At 33.6% G+C, this 22,816-nt stretch overlaps 1 protein-coding gene across 4 annotated transcripts in view; it reads right to left on the reverse strand.

Annotated features, from left to right (window-relative positions):
• Window positions 1–11,434: 11,434 nt before the first annotated feature.
• Window positions 11,435–22,816, reverse strand: part of LOC129754912 (uncharacterized) — a 286,153-nt gene continuing 274,771 nt past the window's right edge. For all 4 annotated transcript variants that reach the window (XM_055751177.1, XM_055751175.1, XM_055751173.1 and 1 more), the window contains one exon: window positions 11,435–14,303. In XM_055751177.1, the coding sequence (XP_055607152.1) occupies window positions 12,651–14,303 (1,653 nt within the window). In that variant the 3' untranslated portion in view covers window positions 11,435–12,650. The remainder of the gene's footprint in view (window positions 14,304–22,816) is intronic.

Below are 22,816 nucleotides of genomic sequence, written 5' to 3' on the forward strand. Positions count from 1 at the left end.
AGTAAAAGAATCCGTGGCAATTTAGAAACAGTGCTGCCGGGTCTCTGAACTTGCTTTACGATCACTGATAATTCGAGAAACGAAATTGTCATGGCTTTATTTTCTGTTGAAAATAACAACTTGATAGAAGTCGCGTACCAAAAATATTATGAATGAAACTCGAACCATCAGTTACTAAGGTGACTATTGCTGAAGGAAAAAACAAATTTTCCTCAATTTCATTTCTTTTGAGAAGTGATCGTTGACGGAAGCAAATTTTTTGTTCGTCCGTTGAAAACTGGTGAAGGCAGAATTTAATGGAGATCGACGGTCTTTGGTGCGACAGAGCATGTTATACCTTCTAGTGCTGGTTCCAGCCTTCGATGCCCGGGCCGCTAAACAGATTTGAAAGTTCAACCTTTGACAAAAGTGCAATTTTATCCGTACAGCAATAGGTCAAGCTAAATCTGATCAACCAAGAATGTTTATTAATTTTTTTCTTTGATACTTTTACGCCTTAGCAACAATAAATGTCAATAACTGGGGTTTAAAAAACCAATAAACTGCTCATTCACAAATCATTAATTAAAGAGCAATCATGATTTTTAGTAAACATCAGTTGAGGGCTTATTCTCTTGACTCTCAATACAACGACGTATATATGTATGTATAAACATTATTTAAAAAAAAGACATTGAACGGCTGGAGTTCTCAAATCCATTGAATTGAATAAATAAACCGAACAAAATTCAAAAACTTGATCCGCCGTACAGTTAATATAGAATACCAAACCATTTCGATGATATGGACTTTTTTCAAATGTCAAATTCGTGATAAAATGCAAATTGAACATTTTTGATTTAGGTTTAGATTGTATTGTATCAAGGCCGGGCTAACGGGGGGAGTTTTAGGGGTTTAACCCCCCCCCCCCCACCCACCATGAAGATTTTTTCTAAATAAAATTTTGTAGTTAAAATGTATTTAAAAATAAGTGTAAACATGCAAGTCAGAAACTTTTCTCGCCTCCGGCGGAATTTAACCTTAAATCACCCTTGGCTTGAAACATTTCAATCTACGATACTATTCGACGTTTACGAATTGAAACTATGTAAGTTTGGTTCTAAATTGCAATTCGATTGATCTTTTGTATAGGTACTCAGATCTTGACATACAAAAACCCTACCTCGTCTTCAATATTGGTTTTTTTTAAGAAGTGTGAATAAGAACAGAGTTTGAAACGAACCATTTTTTTTATTTAAAAAATCGTTATTTTAATACAAATTTTATGCTGATATTAAATATTCTTCAAGAAACCAATTTCGACTAAATTTTATTAAGTGTTTTTTTTTCTAAATGCTCAACACAACACATAATTTACACAAGGCCACAAAATTTACATTTTTCGGAGGTGCAATGAATTAAAAAGGTAATTTCGACTAATTTGGGTACCTTGAATCTGAATATGCAATATTTCTTTCATCTTTTGTTATTAAAAAGGCATTTGGAAATATGTAAAAAGTATTTGAGAAATTTCTGCATTGTTTATACAAAAACTCAAATAAAAAACCTTTTATTCAAAACTGAATGTTTTCAATGAATTATCAACTTTCCTCAAGAATTCAAGTATTTTTGAGTTCTGCAAGAAAAGTTTCATGTTTTTTTAACTTTTTTTTCCATTTATCAAATTTTTAAGAAGTTTTAAACTGAACTGAATTTTAGATATTTCTAAGAAATCTTTTTGCAGGTTTCAACAAATGTGTTAAATGAAATCAAATTTTGTTTACACTGTCAAAAGTACTTGTGATGAAATCTTTCATTTTTTTTAAATTGTTGAATTTTACATTTTTTAGATCATGCATCATTTTCATCATAATAAAATCCCTTAATTGGATGAAGTATGATAATCAGAATCAGAATCAGATTTTTTTTTCGTATATTTAGGTTTGTTGGTTAATCAGTTATCAATGTTTGATTTTACTTAAAACTGATAGATTTTAAAACTCCTTATCACCACTCCTTATCACGGGTTCGACCAAATTTGATAACAGATTCGAGTTCCTAACCCTAAAATCTACCGAATCAATCATTAAAAGCACCAAAATGCTGTTGCCTTGAGTCATCAATTAAATTATGTAAGTTCTTATGGTGAAACGTGTTTATTAAAAATACCTCCTGAAATGTTTTAAAAAACTTATCTTTTCCATGTTCATATTTTGTTTAAATTTTCAAATCAATTAACGGAATTTTAAAGAGCAGTTTATTTAAATTTTAGAAATAATTTTAACAAATTTGTTTTTTTTTTTATTCTGAATTTTTGTGGACTTGAGCCATAAGCCCATACGTCTTAATTTTTAATAAAATAAACATAGTTTCAACCTTCTGTTCTTTCCTGGACCCATTATTGCAATCGAAAGAGACAAAATACTCAAAGCTTGTAATTTTAAACTTTGAAACTTGTGATTGAAAATTTAAAAATTATTCATTAATTTTATTTTTAGATAACATCGTCTTTTATGAATCAATCATGACTTTTAAATTATTCTTTAAAAGTGTGAAACGTGATTTGAAGTAGGTAGCAGCTTAATTCTTTATTTTTAATGCGAATTGTTAACTAACTTTGTATTTGCTTTGTTCTTACAATATTTGTTGTAACTTGGAGCTCCTTATCTCTCATTTTGTATAAGTTTTCATTGATCATTCATGAAATTACCCATTTCCTAACATTTCCTTGTAAGTATAATTGAAAAGGATGTTATTATTTTGAACTTCAAAAATTAACTATTTAAGCCACAAACCTATAAATAGGTTTTTTCTCTGACTTCTTCTACTGGCACTTTTCAAGTAATAATAAATATATCTATTCTTCTTTTTATCAAATGAAATTAAACCATCAATGATTGAATAAATTCTCCAAAGTTCAAATTGGTTTTTTGAGTTATCAAAAATTCACATTTTTTATCGCGATTGAATATTTTTTGTTAAAATTCAAAGTACTACAGCGGAATTTTTCAATCAACTTTCAGTTGAAAATGAAGAACAGAATTTTAATTAAGATAAATGAAAATTAACATTTATTATCATTTTCCTAAAAACTAATCATGGTTAGTTTTTTACCTGAATGGATATTTATTTCAGAATCCAGTTTTTTTAAGCTCTGTGTTTTGGAAACGTTTATTTTTTATTAGCTTAGAAATTCTTTTGAATCAAATTTCTAGATCAGAATAAAGAACATAATTTAAAAAAAAATTATCAATGACTTACCGAAAATTTGAAACTTTCATTCTGGTATGATTTGAAAATTTTGTTTCGGAAAATTTTCCTATTTTATTGTTTATTTTTGGTATTGCTATTATTTTAGCTAAATTTGAAATTCGAAAACCCCTCCCCCATGACGGGTTCTTCGCACGAGCCTGTATTGTATTAGCTACTCATTCAGACGCTTATTTCATTTTTTTTCACATTTGGAATGTATAAAAAAAATCAATTCAATCAATCTTTAAAAACCTTAAAAAAGGAAATTCTAAGCTTAGAAGCAAGATTCGAAAATGAAATTGTACGCTTCCGAACATAATAATCATGATTTTCCATTTTGTTCTGCTAGTTTCTGCACTGCTACTCTTTCAAATATTCACCAAATTGATTACTTGTTAGCCAATGATTCGAAATATGCTTATTAGCACTTTTTTTTTTTAAGAAAAGGCGCATTCATTTAAGTTTAAAACAACATTTTAGCTAAATTTTGCCTTTTCCGCATATAAAAACCACTGATGTGTGCCTAACAGACCTCTTGTATGTGTGTGTAGCAAAAGCCCTATTGTCTGGGAGCAATCGCAGCTCTGGTTGTGGCATCCTACAATAAGAGTGTTATTTACACCAACTAAGTTAGGTTAAGCTAAGTGTGAAAGTATGAGAACCACTACAAAGAGTGAGAGCGATTTGACTACATGGAAATTAGCCAAGCTACACAGAGTCAGTTTGGATTGCACCACTTCGTGGACAAGTCGGAGATTTCACAATAGTTATTGAGTGTTCAACTGATTTTCATGATTGAATCTAGGGTAATTGACATAATTTTGGAATTCTCATTGCCTGATACTTACAAACTGTGAAATGAAAACTAATATGGCAAAAAATAGTTAACGGACATTTTATCTTCGGATTTTACTAGATTTTTGCCTAGAGTCAGAGCACCCTGCATTAAGGATCAAGTCTCCTGTAACTTAAAAATTATCACAATTTTTTTTAGTCTCACGAAAATGCTTCTAGTTTATTTACGAGTTCATGTATCGTTCTAACTCTTGGAGCTTATTAACTTGAAGTTACACGCTGTCAGAAAACGCGAAAGGCGGCGAGTTGCAAAATTTTCCCAAAAAGATATGTTGAAAATAAGAAAAGGGGGTCAAGTATCCCCATTCTTTCCTACTTTATTGTAATAAGGAGCTTAAACTGCATAACCTTGAACATTTTCTTAGAAAACTTTGTACTAATTTTGAAGTTTTGCAAATTTTTGTGGGACAAATCCACCTTTTTGTTAATACGATGGTATATTTTCAGAAACATTATTCGAAAATGCAACTTCTTTGTACCGATCTTGAAGAGCAAGAATCCTTCTAGAAAAACATGTAATCAAAGAGGAAAAGTTTCAGCAGATTCTTCGAATTTTCAACGAAAAAGGAAAGTTTCCTAGTAAATTAACAGATTTTTCGTGATTGTGACGTCACAGTCTGTACCAATACTAGAGCAGGGCTGCCTTGGCACTACCTTCTTAAAATATTCCTTGAAAAAACGTTAAAAATCTTATCATGACTTTCCAATACAAAGTTAGAAATCCAAAATAATGTTGACATAAAAGATAAAATTTTAGAAATACGTGCACAAATCTAAAAATCTATGAAATCTGTGAATATTTTCAAAATTCTATGTTGTGTTACATATGTAGATTCTGTGATCAAAATTCACTCATAGTTCTGTGAAATTATAGAATTTGTTGTGATTTCAGTGACCCCGTGACCAGGGAAAAGAGTAGGCGTGTGCTAAAGCATGAACACGTGTTTTTTCCGTGCTGCGGAAAATGTTCTCAAATGATTTTTTTTTTATTTAAAGCTCAAAAGAGGAAAATTGTTGTGGATTTTTTTTATCATTAATTGCAGTGAACTCCGGTGTTGTGAATACCTACATTTTGTCTTACAAGGACCAGTGTCAATTTCATGTCTGAACGAGATCTAGATTGTTGAAGGCGTTTTTTCTGACCTCACAATTTTTTTTTATTTGTTTTTGTGAAAATACAAGGATTCTTATGTGTTTCCGAGCTTCATTTTTGAAATATGTGTAAGGTAGCAGTGTGTAAAACAATATATCAGCAGAAGAAAAGATGCACTCAAATCACGAAAAATGATTCATAAACACTTGCTGGATTATCAAGCAACAGTGACTGGAAGGTGCAGAGATGATCGCCATTAGTACAACAGGACCATCAAATATAAATCAACCCATGCTGCCTCCTTTCCTCAACGCCTTTTAATGAATTTTGGTGAGATTGTTTCATTTTATTTTAATTATATTTATACATATCTCGTCAATCCTATTTGCCATGTAGGATTTTCCATTTAAACATCCCTTCCCATTCCTTTCTGAAACAGCTTTATGGGTCGTATGAGTTCCCTGCACCTAAAGAGTTGTTTTTGATGTTTCAGATAGTCCCTTCTATGATTACATTGACTTGTCACGGTGTGCATCATGGTACCACATTGATCTTCAAGAGCTGCACTTGGAATGAATATTGAATCCAGATACTCATTTTGGCATCTTGCGTTGCTCTTGAATATCAGTTGTACCTCGTGTATCAGCCAATGCAAGATGTGTGTAGTCACCCTATGCTATGCTATGCTATTTCGGTGACCCCGTGACCAGATTGTGTAATATGTATCCAGTTTATTATTCTATATTTACAGTTCGGTTCATCATTAGGAAGAAAATCCTGATTCGAATCTTGGTTTTGCATTTAAAATTAAAGTTGGAATCATTTTTCATGATCAAAGAAAATATTTTAATATTACACCATTTAAAAGATTTGGATTTGTAATTTTTACTCTTAATTTTCATGCAGAATTGAAACTTTAAAAAAAAATTCTGAATTTCTGAAATTTCTGAGTTTCACTAGATGAATTACAAATTAATGAATTAAAGGAAAAAATTATAAAGAATACCAAAGATTAAAAATTCAAATAAGAGATGTTTGGTTCTGTTCATGTTCTGTTGGTGGATTTTTTGTCTGGAACTTAGATTTAAAAATCAATTTCAAATAAGGAAAAAAAAATATTAAGCCTCCAAATGCAGAATTCAGATTCGGAATAAAAATTCAAAATTGCCTAAATCAAAACACAAAACAGGTGACAATTGTCGTGTCGTTTTTCAGCCATCTTTGTATGTAATCCGGAATACGAGAACGCGACTGCGACCGGTCGTCTCAACAATCGTTAACGGAATGCTCATTCGGTTTTTTTCACTCGCTCTCTATCCCCCCGCGGGGAAACGAACGATCCCATACTCTCTCAATATTGCATCTTGTCTCTGAGTCTCGAGTCCAGTCGAGATGATCACCCTCTCGCAACATAGAAACGTTTCGTTCATTGCAGAGAATGCTCTGCTTAATTTTACAGCCGCTCGATTTTCGCTTTCTCTCACACACATTCATGATGGCTCGCTATCAGCGTTGCCAGATTGAAAACCGGTCAAGTCCGTAGATTTTACGGAAATTGAAAAATGTACTGATTTCGGTGAAATAAAACTTGATGACCTTTTTTTTTTTTTTTGGTCGTCAGGTTGAATTTTGATTTATCCGCAGAATCCCTTGAAACTTTTCGATAATCCGTAGAAAATCCGTAGGATATGCTGAATATCCGTAGATTTCGAGCATCGATCCGTAGCTCCGTAAAAATGCTTAAAATCCGTAGAACTACGGAGAAATCCGTAGATCTGGCAAGGCTGCTCGCTATCTCTCGCGATGCCTCTCAATGCGGTTTTCTTTTCTTTAGAGAGGTACGGCTGGAATGGTTACACTCAAAGAATTTGTTTTCTGTTTTCTATTAAATTTTTGAAACTTTCACGGAAAGGTAATTATTTCACAATCATTATTTTTTTCATACCACTATAATCCACTACAACAATTACTGTTATAAAATAATACCTGAACTCATTTTTAAAATTGTGGTCTTTGAATAACCTTAATATTAATTATAATTTTTATTCACAGGATTTTAACAATGAAATAATTTTTTGGTGATCTCGAGAAAATATGATAGTAAAGGGGATTAAAAAGTGGTCAACTTAAATTCGCCGTATTTTTTTTATTCATTCAGATAAAAAAAAAACCTGAACACCCCTAATTTTGTAGGTGTGTTTGTAGAATGATGTTTCGTTTTGACTTTTGATATTAGGTCTTTAGTTTTCAAAATGACGTCCAAGCGAGAGGAGCTATGAATCAGAACTTCGTACATACGTCGTGAAAATCCAAACTACACGCACGCAGAAATAGCTAAATCGCTGAATGTGGCGAAATCAACCGTCACATAAGTAATAAAAGTGTTCAGGGAACGTATTTCGACAACTAGAAAGCCGAGATCTGTGGAAAATCGAAATCCGGGAGCAGCAGTGACGAACAGAAGAGTGGCTAGCACTTTCCAGCTAAACTCCAATCTCTCCGTTCGAGATGTCGTCGATAAGTTGGGAATATCGTCTACAACCCTGCATGAAGCTTAGAAACGATCCGGACTATCGACTTTTAAGAAGGTAGTGACTGCTGATCACAATGAAAAGCAAAACCTTACGGCAAAAAGGTTCTCGGTAGCTGTATATGACATTGATGACAAAGTTTGATTGCGTGGTAATGGACGATGGAACCTACGCCAAGGCAGACTTCAGACAGCTTCCTGAACAAGATATACAGCAACCGGAAGGGGAAAGGTGGCAGACATTTTCAAGCATATTAAACTATTAAAATTTGCCAAGAAATATCTCGTTTGGCAAGCTATCTGTACCAGTTGTTGAAAAGCTACATTTTCGTTGCAACCGGGACCTTCAACCAGAAAATTTACGTAAAAGAGTGTCTTCAAAAGCTATTGCTGCCTTTCCTGAAGAAGCATGACTTGTCTGTGCAGTTTTGGTCGTATTCGGATTATGCATCCCCTCATTATGAAAAAAAGACCTTGGAGTGGTATGCCGCTAACAACACTCAGGTTGTGCCCAAGGATGAAAACCCTCCCAACACACCAGAACTTCTCCCAATCGGAAATATTGGGTGGTAGTTTAGGAAAACCTTTAGAAGACCCAAAAAACTATTAAAGCGGCGAAAAGCAATTTAAATCAAACTGGCGTTCTGCGGCAAAGACTGTATAAAATCTGATGGTAGGCGTCAAACGAAAGGTTAATTTTGACTAGGTCAACCGGAATCTTAACTGCGCATTTTTTCCGTCTTTTATACATATAGAACTTTAAAATGAAAGATACTTTGATTTTTTTTCAATAAACAAACTTTCGATTTACACGCAATTTAGTCTGACCACTTTTTGATCCGAACACCCTTTAGTGTCATAAAAAACTTACAATCAGAGGAACTTCATCATCATCATCATTTGGACAAAACTGAAGATGAGCGAAGAGCTGTTCTTGCTGATAAACGTGCACACCCCCTATGCTAGTCAAAATAAATTTCATGCAAAACTGCGAGAAAGAGCTTGAAAAGAACAGGAGAAAATTATTAGTATCTACATACTTGGTGACTTCAATGCACAAAAAAGCATCCTGATATGCAAGTATACAAATATAAGCTTAATAACAGGAAACAAGAATACTATAAGGCACAAAGAGAAAGAAATTTCAACCTTTTTCAAAATCTAAATGATTTCGATTCGAGCGTACCAACTAAAAAACTCACAGTTACCTTCAAGGATATATTAATACTAAACAGAAAAAGAATTCACCTATGAGCCTAAAAACTTGAAAGGAAATATTAAAACCATTTGATAATTACGTATTATTCCAAATTCCAGGCACCATGCGTTCGCTCACGTGTTCCAACGCCAATTTTTTACCTGTCCCAAACGGCCTGCTTCAATGCGCGTGGAACATGTCTGCCATAAATACCCAACAAAAATGAAAGCTTTCCTTTATAGCACAACCATGCGCCTGTTAGCATGCACACGAGCTTTACGCTATGCTTAACAGCAAAGCACCGCTTTATAGCGGATGAAGGGCAGGGATGCCAAACTTTCAGATAAAAATGTGAAGAACCACAACATTACTCTTCGTAGAATTAGAGTTACATATATCCAAAAATAGTTGATAAATGTAATCGTAAGTTGAGGACGTGATATTATCTTCTTGTACTAAGTAACACCAATTTTGTTTTCCTATTATCCAGTAAATTTATTTAGAACAATCTGAATTCAAGTTGTAATCAAATAATATTCTCTCCGTTTGTTTGTTTACATATATTCCATTTAACTCAATAAATATAGTCATCTATATTCATTTCTGTTCGAATGTTGTTTCTTCTGTTTGGGTTCCATTCTCTAACACAAACTTAACAGTAGGTAATATTAATGTTTTGTTTTAAAGTTTACCTTTTCTGTTTCCATTTTGGGTCCAAGCATTTCCAAACCTTCTAGGGGAATTTGAGTAACCGTTTCAAGTATTTGATCTAGAGTATAACTTTTTGACATCCAAAATCGATTATAACTACAAAACATCTACTACGTTTACTTGTACACTTTTCTTTGCTTTTCTTATAGTTTTTGGATATGAAACTCACATTCACAACGGGATCAAACCAACAAATGTATATCTCTGGGTAGGTTTGCTGTCTTTTTGTTTTGTAGTTTTATCTCTGTTAATCAGTTTTGAGGATTTTTGTTTCCATTTATGGTTAAGTTTCAATCTTCCACTCCTTTTCTGTTCGTCATGTGTATAAAGATTTCGTTTTGGATGTAAAACTTTGTAACAGTTTGGCTATAATAATATTGTGTAAAGATTTCTAAGAGGTACCTGGCTTCAGTAAATTCATGTTCGAGATAGCTTCATTATCAATATTCTTTCTTCTTTTTCACATTAATATTATGATTGGTTGGTTGCAGTATTTCTACCCGTTTGTCCCAAACCGTAAACTGTTTATCTCTGTTAATATGTATATTATTATGCAATTTTAATGTATATGTAATAGTCCTATGGTTTTACTCTAGCTTAATCCATTACAGGTCTTCATTCAATGTTTGTCTTACTTAAGTGGAAAGTATCACTTTGATTTTGATTTTTGTTTTTTCGGGACTCGGTTTAATCCAACACAAAATAGTGTGCACTTGATAGGTAGGGCGCTAGAGGGTTGCTAAACTATTGCTGATCGCATAAAAACAACCTAAACAATTAATAAGAAAGCTGCTAGTGAAGCAAGCAGCTTAAACCATACACTAGAAAGATTTCGAAGCTTAACAGTTGGGCTTTTTTCTTAAGGGGAGGTTCAATGCTATTTGTTTGTTGTTTTGGAATTCCTCCTACATTTGAGGAAATGTACTCCTGCAATCTGTTTATAGTGACAACATTTTTGGTTTTTGTAGTTTCTTGTTACCTTTTTAAAGAGAATAGACTTCCCTTCCTAAATTCTTTCTTGTTTTGTGATGTGTCTCTATGTTATTTATTAAGAAAAATCGGCTACCTTCCCAATTATCATATTTTGAACTAAGCAAATCGCAGAAGCGAAAGCTTCAAACTTTCCTAAAGCTTTTAAACTCAATAGTATATGAGAATTCTTCAAGCAAAAACTAATTTTGATTTGAAAAATATCGGAAGCTAGTGATTTGAATTAATTTGTAGCAGTAGAAATCTTAGAAGAAAATCTATGGAAGCATAAAATACTCCGAGAACCGGTAAAAAAAGCTGCCAACTTCACAAATCAACGTGACTTTCAAAATTTAGGAAATTTTAGAAGTAAAGTAATCAAATATTTTAAAAATTTGAATAACGAATCATCGAGAATAAAAAGTTTTTACATTTTTAACAATTTCCATTATCTCTATAAACTCGAACAATTTTGATCGAAAACATTATTTAGAATTTTAAAAAATTAGTCATTTTTGTTTTAAAAACAAACAATTTAAAACATTTTTACAATTTCGGCTATATGAATACTTTGAGCAATTTTGATAATTTATTTTTTTAATTTTTCCAAGTTTGTCAAATTTTTATTAGATTATATTTGTCAATTTAGTTTTTTTTCATTATATTAATTTTGTCATAATATAAATTTACTAAATTGATTCTGATTTCAGATTCAGATTTCAGATTCAGATTTCAGATTCAGATTTCAGATTCAGATTTCAGATTCAGATTTCAGATTCAGATTTCAGATTCAGATTTCAGATTCAGATTTCAGATTCAGATTTCAGATTCAGATTTCAGATTCAGATTTCAGATTCAGATTTCAGATTCAGATTTCAGATTCAGATTTCAGATTCAGATTTCAGATTCAGATTTCAGATTCAGATTTCAGATTCAGATTTCAGATTCAGATTTCAGATTCAGATTTCAGATTCAGATTTTAGATTCGGATTTCAGATTCAGATTTCAGATTCAGATTCAGATTTCAGATTCAGATTTCAGATTCAGATTTCAGATTTCAGATTTTAGATTCAGATTTCAGATTCAGATTTCAGATTCAGATTTCAGATTCAGATTTCAGATTCAGATTTCAGATTCAGATTTCAGATTCAGATTTCAGATTCAGATTTCAGATTCAGATTTCAGATTCAGATTTCAGATTTCAGATTCAGATTTCAGATTCAGATTTCAGATTTCAGATTTCAGATTTCTTATTCAGATTTCAGATTCAGATTTCAGATTTCAGATTTCTTATTCAGATTTCAGATTTCTCATTCAGATCTCAGATTTAAAATAATTTACTTCTGATATGAATTTTTGATTTTTGATTACTGATTGCTCATTACTCATTTATCATTTCTCATTTCTTATTCCTCGTTTCTCATTTCTCTGATTTCTGATTTCTCATTTCTTGTTCGTCATTTTTCATATCTCGTACCTGGTATCAATATCATTTCTTGTTTCTCTTCTCTAATTTCTCATTTCTCTTCTATCATTTTATCTTCCATTATCTCATTTTCGTTCTCATTTTTTTTTAAATTTCTTATTACTGATTGCTCATTTCTAATTCCACACTTCTATTTTTTTTCCACATTTTTGAGTTCTGAGTGCTTAGTTCTTAGTTTTGAGTACTGAGTTCAAAATTCTGCTTTCTGAATCTTGTGTTTTGCGGTCGAAATCTTGAGTTCTGAGCTCAAAGTTCAGAGTCCTGATCCTGATTTCTGATTTTGATTCCTGGATTCTAATTCTGAGCTCCGACTCCTGAGCTCCGAGTTCTGTTTTCTTTGTTCTGAGTTCTTCGTTCTGAATTCAATTGAAATTGTCATTTTTACGGTCGAGAAGTTTTAAAGGCTATTGCAAGATTTTCAGACAATTTTTAACAAAACAATCAAAGTTTTCTTCCCAATTCAGTCAAGTCTTCAGAAAAAAAAAAAATAACAATTCAAAATTTAGTTCAATTCAAATCACTAGCTTCCGTCAAAAATCACCGATGGCTACTGACCATCGGCTTCAGTATGCTATTGCTAGGCCGTAACCGACTTTATCGATGGTTGGCGCTGGTGGTGGTGGTCCTGAAACTCCACATAACCGGACTCATCCGACAGGTCCGAATCCGAATCGATTGCCTGGAGGTGGTTGATGAGCTGAGTATTGACTGCGGAGGCCATCGGACCTCCAACGCCGCCGCCGGAAGTTTTGAGTAGTCGATGCCGTGGGACAGGTCCATTTGGGGCATTCGCACTTCTTGGGGATGTCGTTGGTTTACTGCTGGAGTTTGAGGTTGGGTGAAGGCTATGGTGAGACTCGAGGGAATGCGGTTCCGGATCCTGCTCGCTGAAGGAGTTTAGCTGGGAGGAGTGACTGTCCGAGGTGCTCGGAAGAAGGAAGCTCGTCTTGATTCCTGGGGCCGGGAAGGTTATACTCCGCTTGAATATGGCGCTCTCGTGTAGGTGCTTACCTAGAGGGGTCTTTTCACCGAGAGGTTCGTGGACAACCTGATGTTCAGCAAGCTGTTCGAAGCTTCGGACCCTCTCGAGAACAGAGCATGTTTTGAGGAGGACCACACCACTGTTTGTGGTGCCCGATTCATCCGTATTGGTGGTAACTGTACTGGAAGTTTCACAGCCACTGGAAATGGAACCCTCGTCACTGTCGGTGGTTCCGGAGATTTTGTTGGTCACGCACAGCAGCGAAGGAGGAGCCGTATCGTCCTCGCCACAGGGCGCTTCCTGAAGCATACTCATCAGATCTCTTTTCTCTCCCGCAACAAAACTATTCGCCGATTCGGCCGCATTCCTCAACATCTCCAGAACCTCATCCTGATGGAAGAAAACCTCATCCTCAGATTCATCTCTGTCGTGTTCCTCCGATTCGTAGTTATCCAAATCATCCAGACTCAATGCCAATCTAGCATCCTCCAATCGACGACTAGAACCCTCATTATCAACTACACCTTCCTCACTCAGATCGTGCATACTTAAAGCCCCCTTCGGACTCAGCTTCATATCCAGGTACGAGATTAACTCCGTCGAGAGTGGTTCTTTGGAATTGTAATTGTAATTGAGCAGGAACGCCTCAAAATCATCCTCGGACGAATCCGACCTATGGACCAACTTCCCTTCAACTTCCGCGACCACCCCTTCATCCTTAATGGTATCCAGCAGCGAGTCCATCGACTTGTTCATCGGACTATCCTGAACGACGTTCTCATTCTTCAACGGAACCTTGGCCTCGACAGCCTTCGGACACTTGAACGAATTCCTCAACCGACCCCGCCGAATCGAGTGACCCCGCCTACATCTCCGCCTACCCAGTGTTGTCGATGGGAACAACGAGTCCTCCTTGCAGCACGCCCTCAACTCCTCTCCAGCAGCCTGACCACAGCTCTTACTTCCAACGGCGGAACAACCGGAAACAGCAGCCACCACCTTATCAACAGCTACCCCGATCTCATCGTCCTCATCCTCTTCGCCGATCATTTCCTCGATTGCCATCAACTTGGGAGCCGATTTGGAACGTTCCAACGGTGGTCGGTAGTTGCTCGAACCCACGCTTAGCATGATCTTTCTCCGAGGCATCGTAGGATTATCGTATACGCTGTTGGCCAAACTGAGCCGGGCGTTCTGTTTGTTCAACTTGTCCCGTTTAAACTCCTGCAGCGCCTTGGCCAGGTTTTCCTAAAACGAGAAGAAGAAGTGTTAGAAATGTTGAATTTAATTTGTAGTTCGAGATTAAGCTGACAGTCTTTCACTCTTCAAATTAAACAGAATTATAGTTATTGACTTCTGAACAATAAAACTTCGTATCCTTTAAGACCAAAAAAATAGGTGTTGAATGGGGGTCATGTATTTTGGCATTAAAAACTATAAATTCAATTGACATCACTGCTGGTTATCTAACGAGGTATTGCATGACTACTTTTCATGCAATGCTTTGCGAGGCACAAACAGTGATGTCAATTGAATTTCTAGTTATTCAATGTCAAAAGACATACCCTGTTAAACAGCTTTTAACATTTATACCCAATTAGATGTAAAGTTAGTGTCTTCGGCAAAATTGTCCAGTGGAAAATTTCCTTTGGAGAATTTATAAGCTGGCACAAAACCATAAGCAGACTCGGTTCAATAGAAGAAACAAAATTAATGTTGATTTTTCAGTACAAAATATTCCATTTTTCCATGAAAACCTCAAATTTTAAATTTAATCCGGTAAAAGTGATTTGGAAATTCTGTAAAAAATCATGGAGGAGTGTTGAACCAAAACGAAGCTATCAAGACTCCAGGCTTCGAGAAATTCAAAACTGACCCCAAACCGACTCAGTCTATTGCCCATGCTGTGCGAAGTGAGCAAACGTGAATCCCCCGTTTATTTTTGTCAAACACACCTGAATAACTTAAAACTATGAATTCACATTAATGAGGGCCTCAGGATCAGTGGGATGTAAGTGTGAAAATCATTAATTTTGAGTTGAGGATCCAATCGACCAACCAAATCTTCATTCTCAATCTACATCATTAAAATCAAACACCATGACAACTTCAACCAGCGTTTTCTCGAAACTATCATTTGAGCACTTACACTCCTATGGTTCTAAGTGCCTCAAATGATTTTCTATTGATTGTGGCCATTTTCAAGCATATATTTGTTGAGCTTTTCATTTGTCAAAGTTAGAACAAGTTCACTGGTGTCGGGAAAAAGTGGTAGAAATTTTGACACTTACGGCACATTTTGAAAATTTTGCCATACAAAAATATTTTCAAGATCAGTGGCCTTCTAGTTTTTTTTACAACACGTGTTGTATTTCCGCATGATGTGATGCAAAAATAGCAATATTTCTATCACATACGGCTGAAATAGAAACAGTGTTGTAAAAAAATACAACGCCCCAAGATCTTGAAAACATTTTTGCATGGTGAAATTTTCAAAATGTCAAAATTTCTACCACTTTTTCCCAACACCAGTGAACTTGCTCTTAGAATCATTATCGGTTTAAATTCGATAGTTTAGTAAAAGAAGGATATTAAGAACTCATGGTTGGTTCTAAGGATTTCTCATCGAAAGCTAACCAAACATCTTGATCGAACTACTAAAGTTTAAGATGACAAAATGAAAACAAAAGAAAACGAATATCGTTCTAAAACTAAATGAAAGATTGCTGATCAAGTGGTTTTCGCTAACTTGAAGATAAAAAGATAACAAATAAAGTTTTCAAAGACGTTAAAGAAAATTATTATTTTTTAATGAAGCTTAAAATGTCTTTCTGTTAAAATTTCAATGGCAAGGCCGTGTGAACGGGGGGGATGGGGAGGGGTTCACCTCCCCCCCCCCCTCTCATGGAGATTTTTTAAAAGTAAAATTTTCAGTTCAAGAAATTAATCTACCGTAGTAACGAGAAATTACTTGATCCCAAAATGTATTTAAAAATAAGTGTTTACAAACATGTCAGAAAATTGGCTCGCCTCCTGCGATATTTAGTCCTACATAAGTCTAGGCCTAAGAAAATTCATTCTACGACATATGACGTTCACGAATTGAAACTTATTTGAAATTAGGTAGTATGAATAAGAAAATAGCAATTGCTTCGACAGCTTTTACATAGCTCGAACTTTAGAATGGCAAAATTTGAAAGCATTTGCTCAACTAGATATGAGAAAGCAGAATAGAACCAGCTCCGGATTAAAAATATGCATGCGATTAAAAGTATTTGACTCACAAAACTGCTCGAAAATATCAAAAGCAATTACTAGAGCTTTATTCATAACAGTCATGATCAATTTCGATATTCAATTTATTATACCTTTTGTAAATCTTCACTCACAAAAACACTACCTCGAAGTGTATCCAAGCAAGTTCGTCTTTCACTTTAATAATAATTGAGGCCCTCAGGATCAGAGGGGGCAAATCCAAAATCATCATTTTTGAGTTAAGTATACCTAACGATTCTTCATGTTTCAATGTACATTGGGTGCAAAAATCGTTTTTTTCGTAATTTTTTGAACACTTTTTCGATTGAATTAAAATTGCTCGAATTCGAAAATATATGAAAAATCGAGCACTTTAACAAATATTGAAGCGCGTTTCCTCGAAACCAGTCGCACATTCTTTTCATTTAGAATATTGATAGCCTGGACAACATATTATTTATGTGAAAAACTAATTTCAAAGTTGTTTTGATAATTTTGCAGCAATTTTCTGTGAATTCTTAAGATGTTCCATACGACGTAATGAAAGCTCACGCGAGATATAGACACTTGCATCCTTCTGATCCCAAGCGCCTCAATTACTTTGATAATTGAAAAAATCGATTATATCATTAAGAATTTTATGCTGATATGAAACAATTATTCAAGAATCCAATTCCAGCCTAAATTTTATTTTGTGTTTCTTGTTCTAATAAATGCTCAACTCCACATTCAAAAAGGTTTGATAAATTACACAAGGCCAGAAAAAAATTCACATTTTTCTGAGCTGCAAAGAATTTTAGAGCTTACTTTGATTAATTATGTTGCCCTGAAGCTTTTGAAGATACATAAAAAATATTTAAAAAAATTCTGCGCTTTTTTGACAAAACTTTGAAACATTACAATTTAAAAAAAAATTATCAACTTTCCCCAAGACCGCAAGTAATTCTGACTTCTGCGAAAAAAATTATAAGGCTATGATCATTTAGTATCCGGGCAGTTACAGACGTGTGTATTTTAAAAACTATTCATTTGATCGAAAAACTTTAAAATAAAAATAAATTTATCAATGATTTCCAGAAATACTCTTACTTTTTCATCAAATCTCTTTTTTATCTTTGCAGATTTGTTTCAGTCATGTATTGATTTATTATTTTTTATCACAGAAGCAAAAACTTTGCAAAATCATGATATTTTACACAAAATCACCTGGAAAAAGCAATTGGAATCTGGTTGGAACCTTTTCATGAGTAGACATCTCGAAAAATTTGATCTCTTAAATCCGGTTTTAACATAAATTTCTTCGTCCATCAGGACACATCTTTTTCATTGCGTAAAAAATCGGTTGCACATATTGCAATCGATGGAACTGTTAGTTATTTACTTGGTGTCTACTAGTCAGACAACACTTTTTGACTGGCGGAAATGGATTTATTGCATTATTTAAGGGGTCTGCATTCAGTTATCCCCAATAACCATAGACTTTTTACCATATTTAAGATCAAGGGTTGCACTCCGATGGTTGGTTTGAACTTTGTGTGGATCCTAGAGTGGCTCCTTATACTTCTTAACCATTTGGTCCAAAAAAGAATCAGAAAAAAATCAACAGTTTATGAGTTTTCAAGTCGACAATGAAGAATTTTCTAGGTGCAAAATGCGCAAAAGGTGCAAATTTGTGCAAAACTGTTTTTACCGTGTCTTTTTGCATTGTAAATATCTCAAACACACATGACTTTGAAAATCTGGCAAAAATAGACAAAATAGCCCTTTTCATAACCAACACAACGCTGTTGCACACAAAGTTTTGCATAACCGATCTCTAGTAAAGTAGCTATCACCGAAATGAAGTGCCCGGATACTAAACTTTTCTATTTGTTTTCTTTTACCAATTCTGGAAAGTAATATATTTTTACGAAATTTGTCAAAAGAAATAAAACGTTTTTTTTTTTTAACTTTCTTCAGTAATTTTAATTAAACTAGAATTTAACTTATTTTAATCATCGTTATTAAAATGTTATTCTTTAATTGAATAAATTCTGAATCAGTTATTTTTTCTTTTATTTAGATTAGTTAGTTCACAAAGATTGATTTCACTTAAACCTGATACATTTTTAGACTTATAAGCTCCGTATCACCGAAATAAGATGTGACAGACAAAATTTGACAAAAGATTCGAGTTCAGGCCGCAAAAATCTACCAACTCAATCAATAAAACACAGGCACCGAAATGTTGTCTTTTGATTATCAATTAGATTATATAAATATGTTTCTAAAATGATAAGACGATATTATTGAACAAAATTCTTACGAAAATGTTAAAAAACGTCTTTTATATCTTCATTTTATATTTTATTTAATGATGAGTTTGATCACCATTAGTAATGTTTGTTCGTTTAATTCGTTGACCATATCGGTGAAAGTTATGTTCTTTTATGAGGTAAGATTATTTCTATTATTTAAGAAGATTATTTCAGAACTAAGAAAATTATAGGCGGATAGAAAGTTAGAAGAAATGAATAGATATTGAAAATTTCTCCAACATTTCATCCAACAAATTTTCATTTTCATAATCTTGAAAGGCTCTTACTAAAATAACATAACTTTGACCGATAAGACCGATAAATTGAATTTACATTTTATTTTTATTATCAAAATAATAAACCAAAATTTTACAATAACAAAAACCTTAGTTTCGTGTTTTTGTCCATTCTAGGACCTAATATTTCTATTGACTGCGAATATTCAAAGTAACTTTGACTCGAATGCACTTTGTCAATTATGATGAATTTAACATATTTAATTTAAAATATCATTTAAATTTATCATTTTGTGAGCTTTTGTAGCCTGAATATTTAAAAAGGATTTTATCTCTAACTTTGATCACAGGCACTCTTAAAATAAAATAAAATATTTTCATTTTAATACCAACAAATTCAATCATCATCTATGTTAAGTTTGCCAGATTTTCCGGTTTTATTCGGGTTTTCCCGGATATTTTATATAAAATTTGGGAAAAGTCCGTTTGCCCGGAGTTTATTGAAAAAGCACGGATTTTGCCCAGGTTTATTATCATTGTTATTCTCAAATTAAACTTAAAAAAACAGATTATGTTGATTTTTTTTTTTATTTATGCAAACAACGCGAAATTTTTTTTAGCAAATTTCATAAAAATTATCACGGAAGGTAATTTTTCCGATTTAAGATGATAAATCTTGATGGACCTTTTTTTTCATATTTTTTCCCTTTTTCTCTGAAGAGTAATTCCAAGATTTTGCAGACAATTTGCCTGGATATTGCCCGGAATTTGGTCGAAATGAAATGAACGGATTTTACCAGGTTTTTAGAATCTATGTGTTTTGAATAAGTTCTGTAAGTTCAAGATGGATATTTTTTCCTTATCAAAAACTCCCATTTTAAGTCGTGATTGAAGATTTTTTCAAATATAAGATATTACAGAAGAATTTTTTAATCAACTGTTCGATTGAAAACGAAGAGAAGAAATGAGGATTTGACAATTATTATCATTTTGCTAAATAATATATAACCATGGGTAATTTTTGACCTGATCTGAAATTTATTTTAGAATTCGGATAAAAAAATTTTTAAATCAGGTGTCATATTTTATGTATTCTATTTCTGTGCTCTGCTTCTTATGTCCGAAGCTAGAAATTAGTTTTCTTGTGTTTCGAAAATATTGACTTAAAATTTTAGATCAAGATAAGGATCACCATTTTGAATAGTTTATTCATAACTTACCGGAAATAACATTCATTTGACTGAATCGATTTTGTATCATTTTTGAATTTCTCAAATCCTGGGGTCTTAAAAACTTCGTTTCGGTTCAAATCTCATCCATGATTTTCTGCACAATTTTAAGGTAACGTTTACATGAGTAAATATAAACTTTTATGTTTGTATGGGAAAATTGAATATGTATTTTGTCCTGAAAAATCAACACCAATTTTTATTCTTCTGTGGACCTCAGCCTGCGAATGGTTTTTGTGTGGATTTAAAAAATTTCTAAAGAATTTTTTTTCTGAACAACTTTGTCGAGTATCTTACTAGGCAGAGAAGTTATTTGATGGGGATTTTTTTTATTATCTGACTATTTACGCCGCGGATCTTCAGATCTTTCCCAAAATTGGAAATTGGGTTCATTTTTACGACTTAAAAACACCCTTTTTCCAGATTTCTAACATTTTTATTTTTCGAGCTAGATTTGGTTAATATTTTGTAAATAATAAAACCTAATGCAAAGCTACATAACTCTGTTATTTTTCAACATAAATCATTGAAAGTTTATCGGTTTTCCAAATAAAATATTTAATAAATTTTAAAATATGACCTTATGTATAAAAAATGTAAATAAGCTTTAAATGATGTCTAAAAATACCGTCTGCATCACCGGTATATTCTTCAAATAATACCATTGTATAGCCCAACTTATGATGCAACTTGCATCTGAAGACACCAAAGTAAGCTAACAACTCCTTCAAGAGTTATGAAAGAAAAATGACAATAAATCTCTCTTTTTTTGCATCGATAATAAACAATAATCGAACAACTACACTCACATAAGAAGGTAACGCGCGCTTCTAACAACATGAGAACAAAATTACTTATTCAAGCAGGTAAAAAAAACACTATTTGCATATGCTTTGTTGAGTGTTGCGCAAACCTGACCTGACCAATAATCTAAATATCATATTGTTAATGTAATGGGAATGTTGCTTTTGCAGCCTGGTTATATACTGAGTACAATAACTTTCCGATCACAGATCATTGTAGTTGAAGCATAGTCATTGCCAATAATAGAAGTTTTCAGTTCCTGTGTTTGGGAACTAAAAAAAGTGGCCAAAAAACGAGATAGATATAAACATGCTTGCTATGGTTTTTATGTCGGAAGTTAAGTAATGGACACCAAAATCCTCACACATTAATCAAAAAGTTATGAGAAAGTGGCAGTGATGTTGTAAAAATAATCTTAGAGCTCAGTAAATGACCAGGCTGTAAAAAGCATTCCTATTATAGGTAATATTACATTCAAAATATGATTCTTCTACCGAATTCGTTTTCTCCATTCTCATACACAAAACTGACAAAATCTTCAGTGTTCCACTGTCCATTATCAGATCAAATTTAGGGCACAACCGATGCTAAAATGACAGTAAAATGTGCAAAAGTGGTAGTGACCTGGTGCAAAATTGGGAATAAACGGACACGCTATTAAATTATTGCTTGAAAATTGAAGTCAGTTTTGCTGTAAACACTCAACAAAGCAAGAAAAAATAGTGTTTTTACCTTCTTTGATAAGAACCTTTGTTCCAATGTTTATAAAAGCGCGCGTTTCCTTCTTATGGTAGTGCAGTTGTTCGAACATTGTTTGTTTTCGATGCAAAAAAAAGAGATTTATTGTCATTATTTCTTTCACAACTCTCAAAGGAGATATTGGCCTACTTTGGTGTCTTCAGATGAAAGTTGCATCATAAGTTGGGCTAACAATGATATTAGCACTGATCACACTGGCATGACACTCAGAACAAAATTTCGTTCAAATTTTGTCTTAAAGCCTCCTACCGTCGCGTAGACATTTCGCGGCTGCAGTTCGAGCATACAAAATTGACTCAATAGCATGGACTCCAACCTGTTCAGTCCGTTCGAGTAGTCTGAACTGATCGATATTTATCAAATGTCTGGTCTAATTTTCCAGCCGGGCTACAACATCGATCGAAGCACCTCTGGTATCGACATTGCTCGTTAATTTTTCGAGCAGCCAATAATCGAAATCGAGTTTCCAGTCAGTATGGTCAGTGCTAAAAGTATCGTCTGTATCACCGAATATTCTGCAAGTAATACCACTGACCACACTGACTGGACACTCGATTTCGATTATTGGCTGCTCGAAAAATTAACGAGCAATGTCGACACCAGAGGCGCTTCCATAGATGTTGTAGCCCGGCTGGAAAATTAGACCAGACATTTGATAAACATCGATCAGTTCAGACTACTCGAACGGACTGAACAGGTTGGAGTCAAGGTTGCCGAAATCACAGAAAAATCAGTAATTTCACAGAATTTTGAGCAAATTTTCATCACAGAATCTGTGTCACAGATCACAGAATTTTGAAATATTCACAGATTTCACAGAATTTTTAAATTATGAATGGATTTAAAAAATTATAATATTTTTGGCCAATATAAAACTAAGATTACTTACTTTGAATTAGAAAAGATTGGTGAGATTGGTAATGGTTATTGATTTTCCCCAACTAAAATGTAAAGCTGACCTAATTTATAAGGGATTTTCAACAAAATTAAAGGAAATAGCGTCACAGAAAACCATCACAGAATTTAGGGGTAAAATAACAGAAAGTCAGAATTTTTTTCCTCAAAAACACAGAATTTTTTTCGGCAACCTTGGTTGGAGTCCATGCTATTGAGTCATTTTTTATGCTCGAACTTCTGCGGCGCAATGTCTACGCGACGGTAGGAGGCTTTTAGACAAAATT

This window comes from Uranotaenia lowii, chromosome 3 (genome assembly GCF_029784155.1).
Source record: "Uranotaenia lowii strain MFRU-FL chromosome 3, ASM2978415v1, whole genome shotgun sequence".
Lineage (NCBI taxonomy): Eukaryota > Metazoa > Arthropoda > Insecta > Diptera > Culicidae > Uranotaenia > Uranotaenia lowii.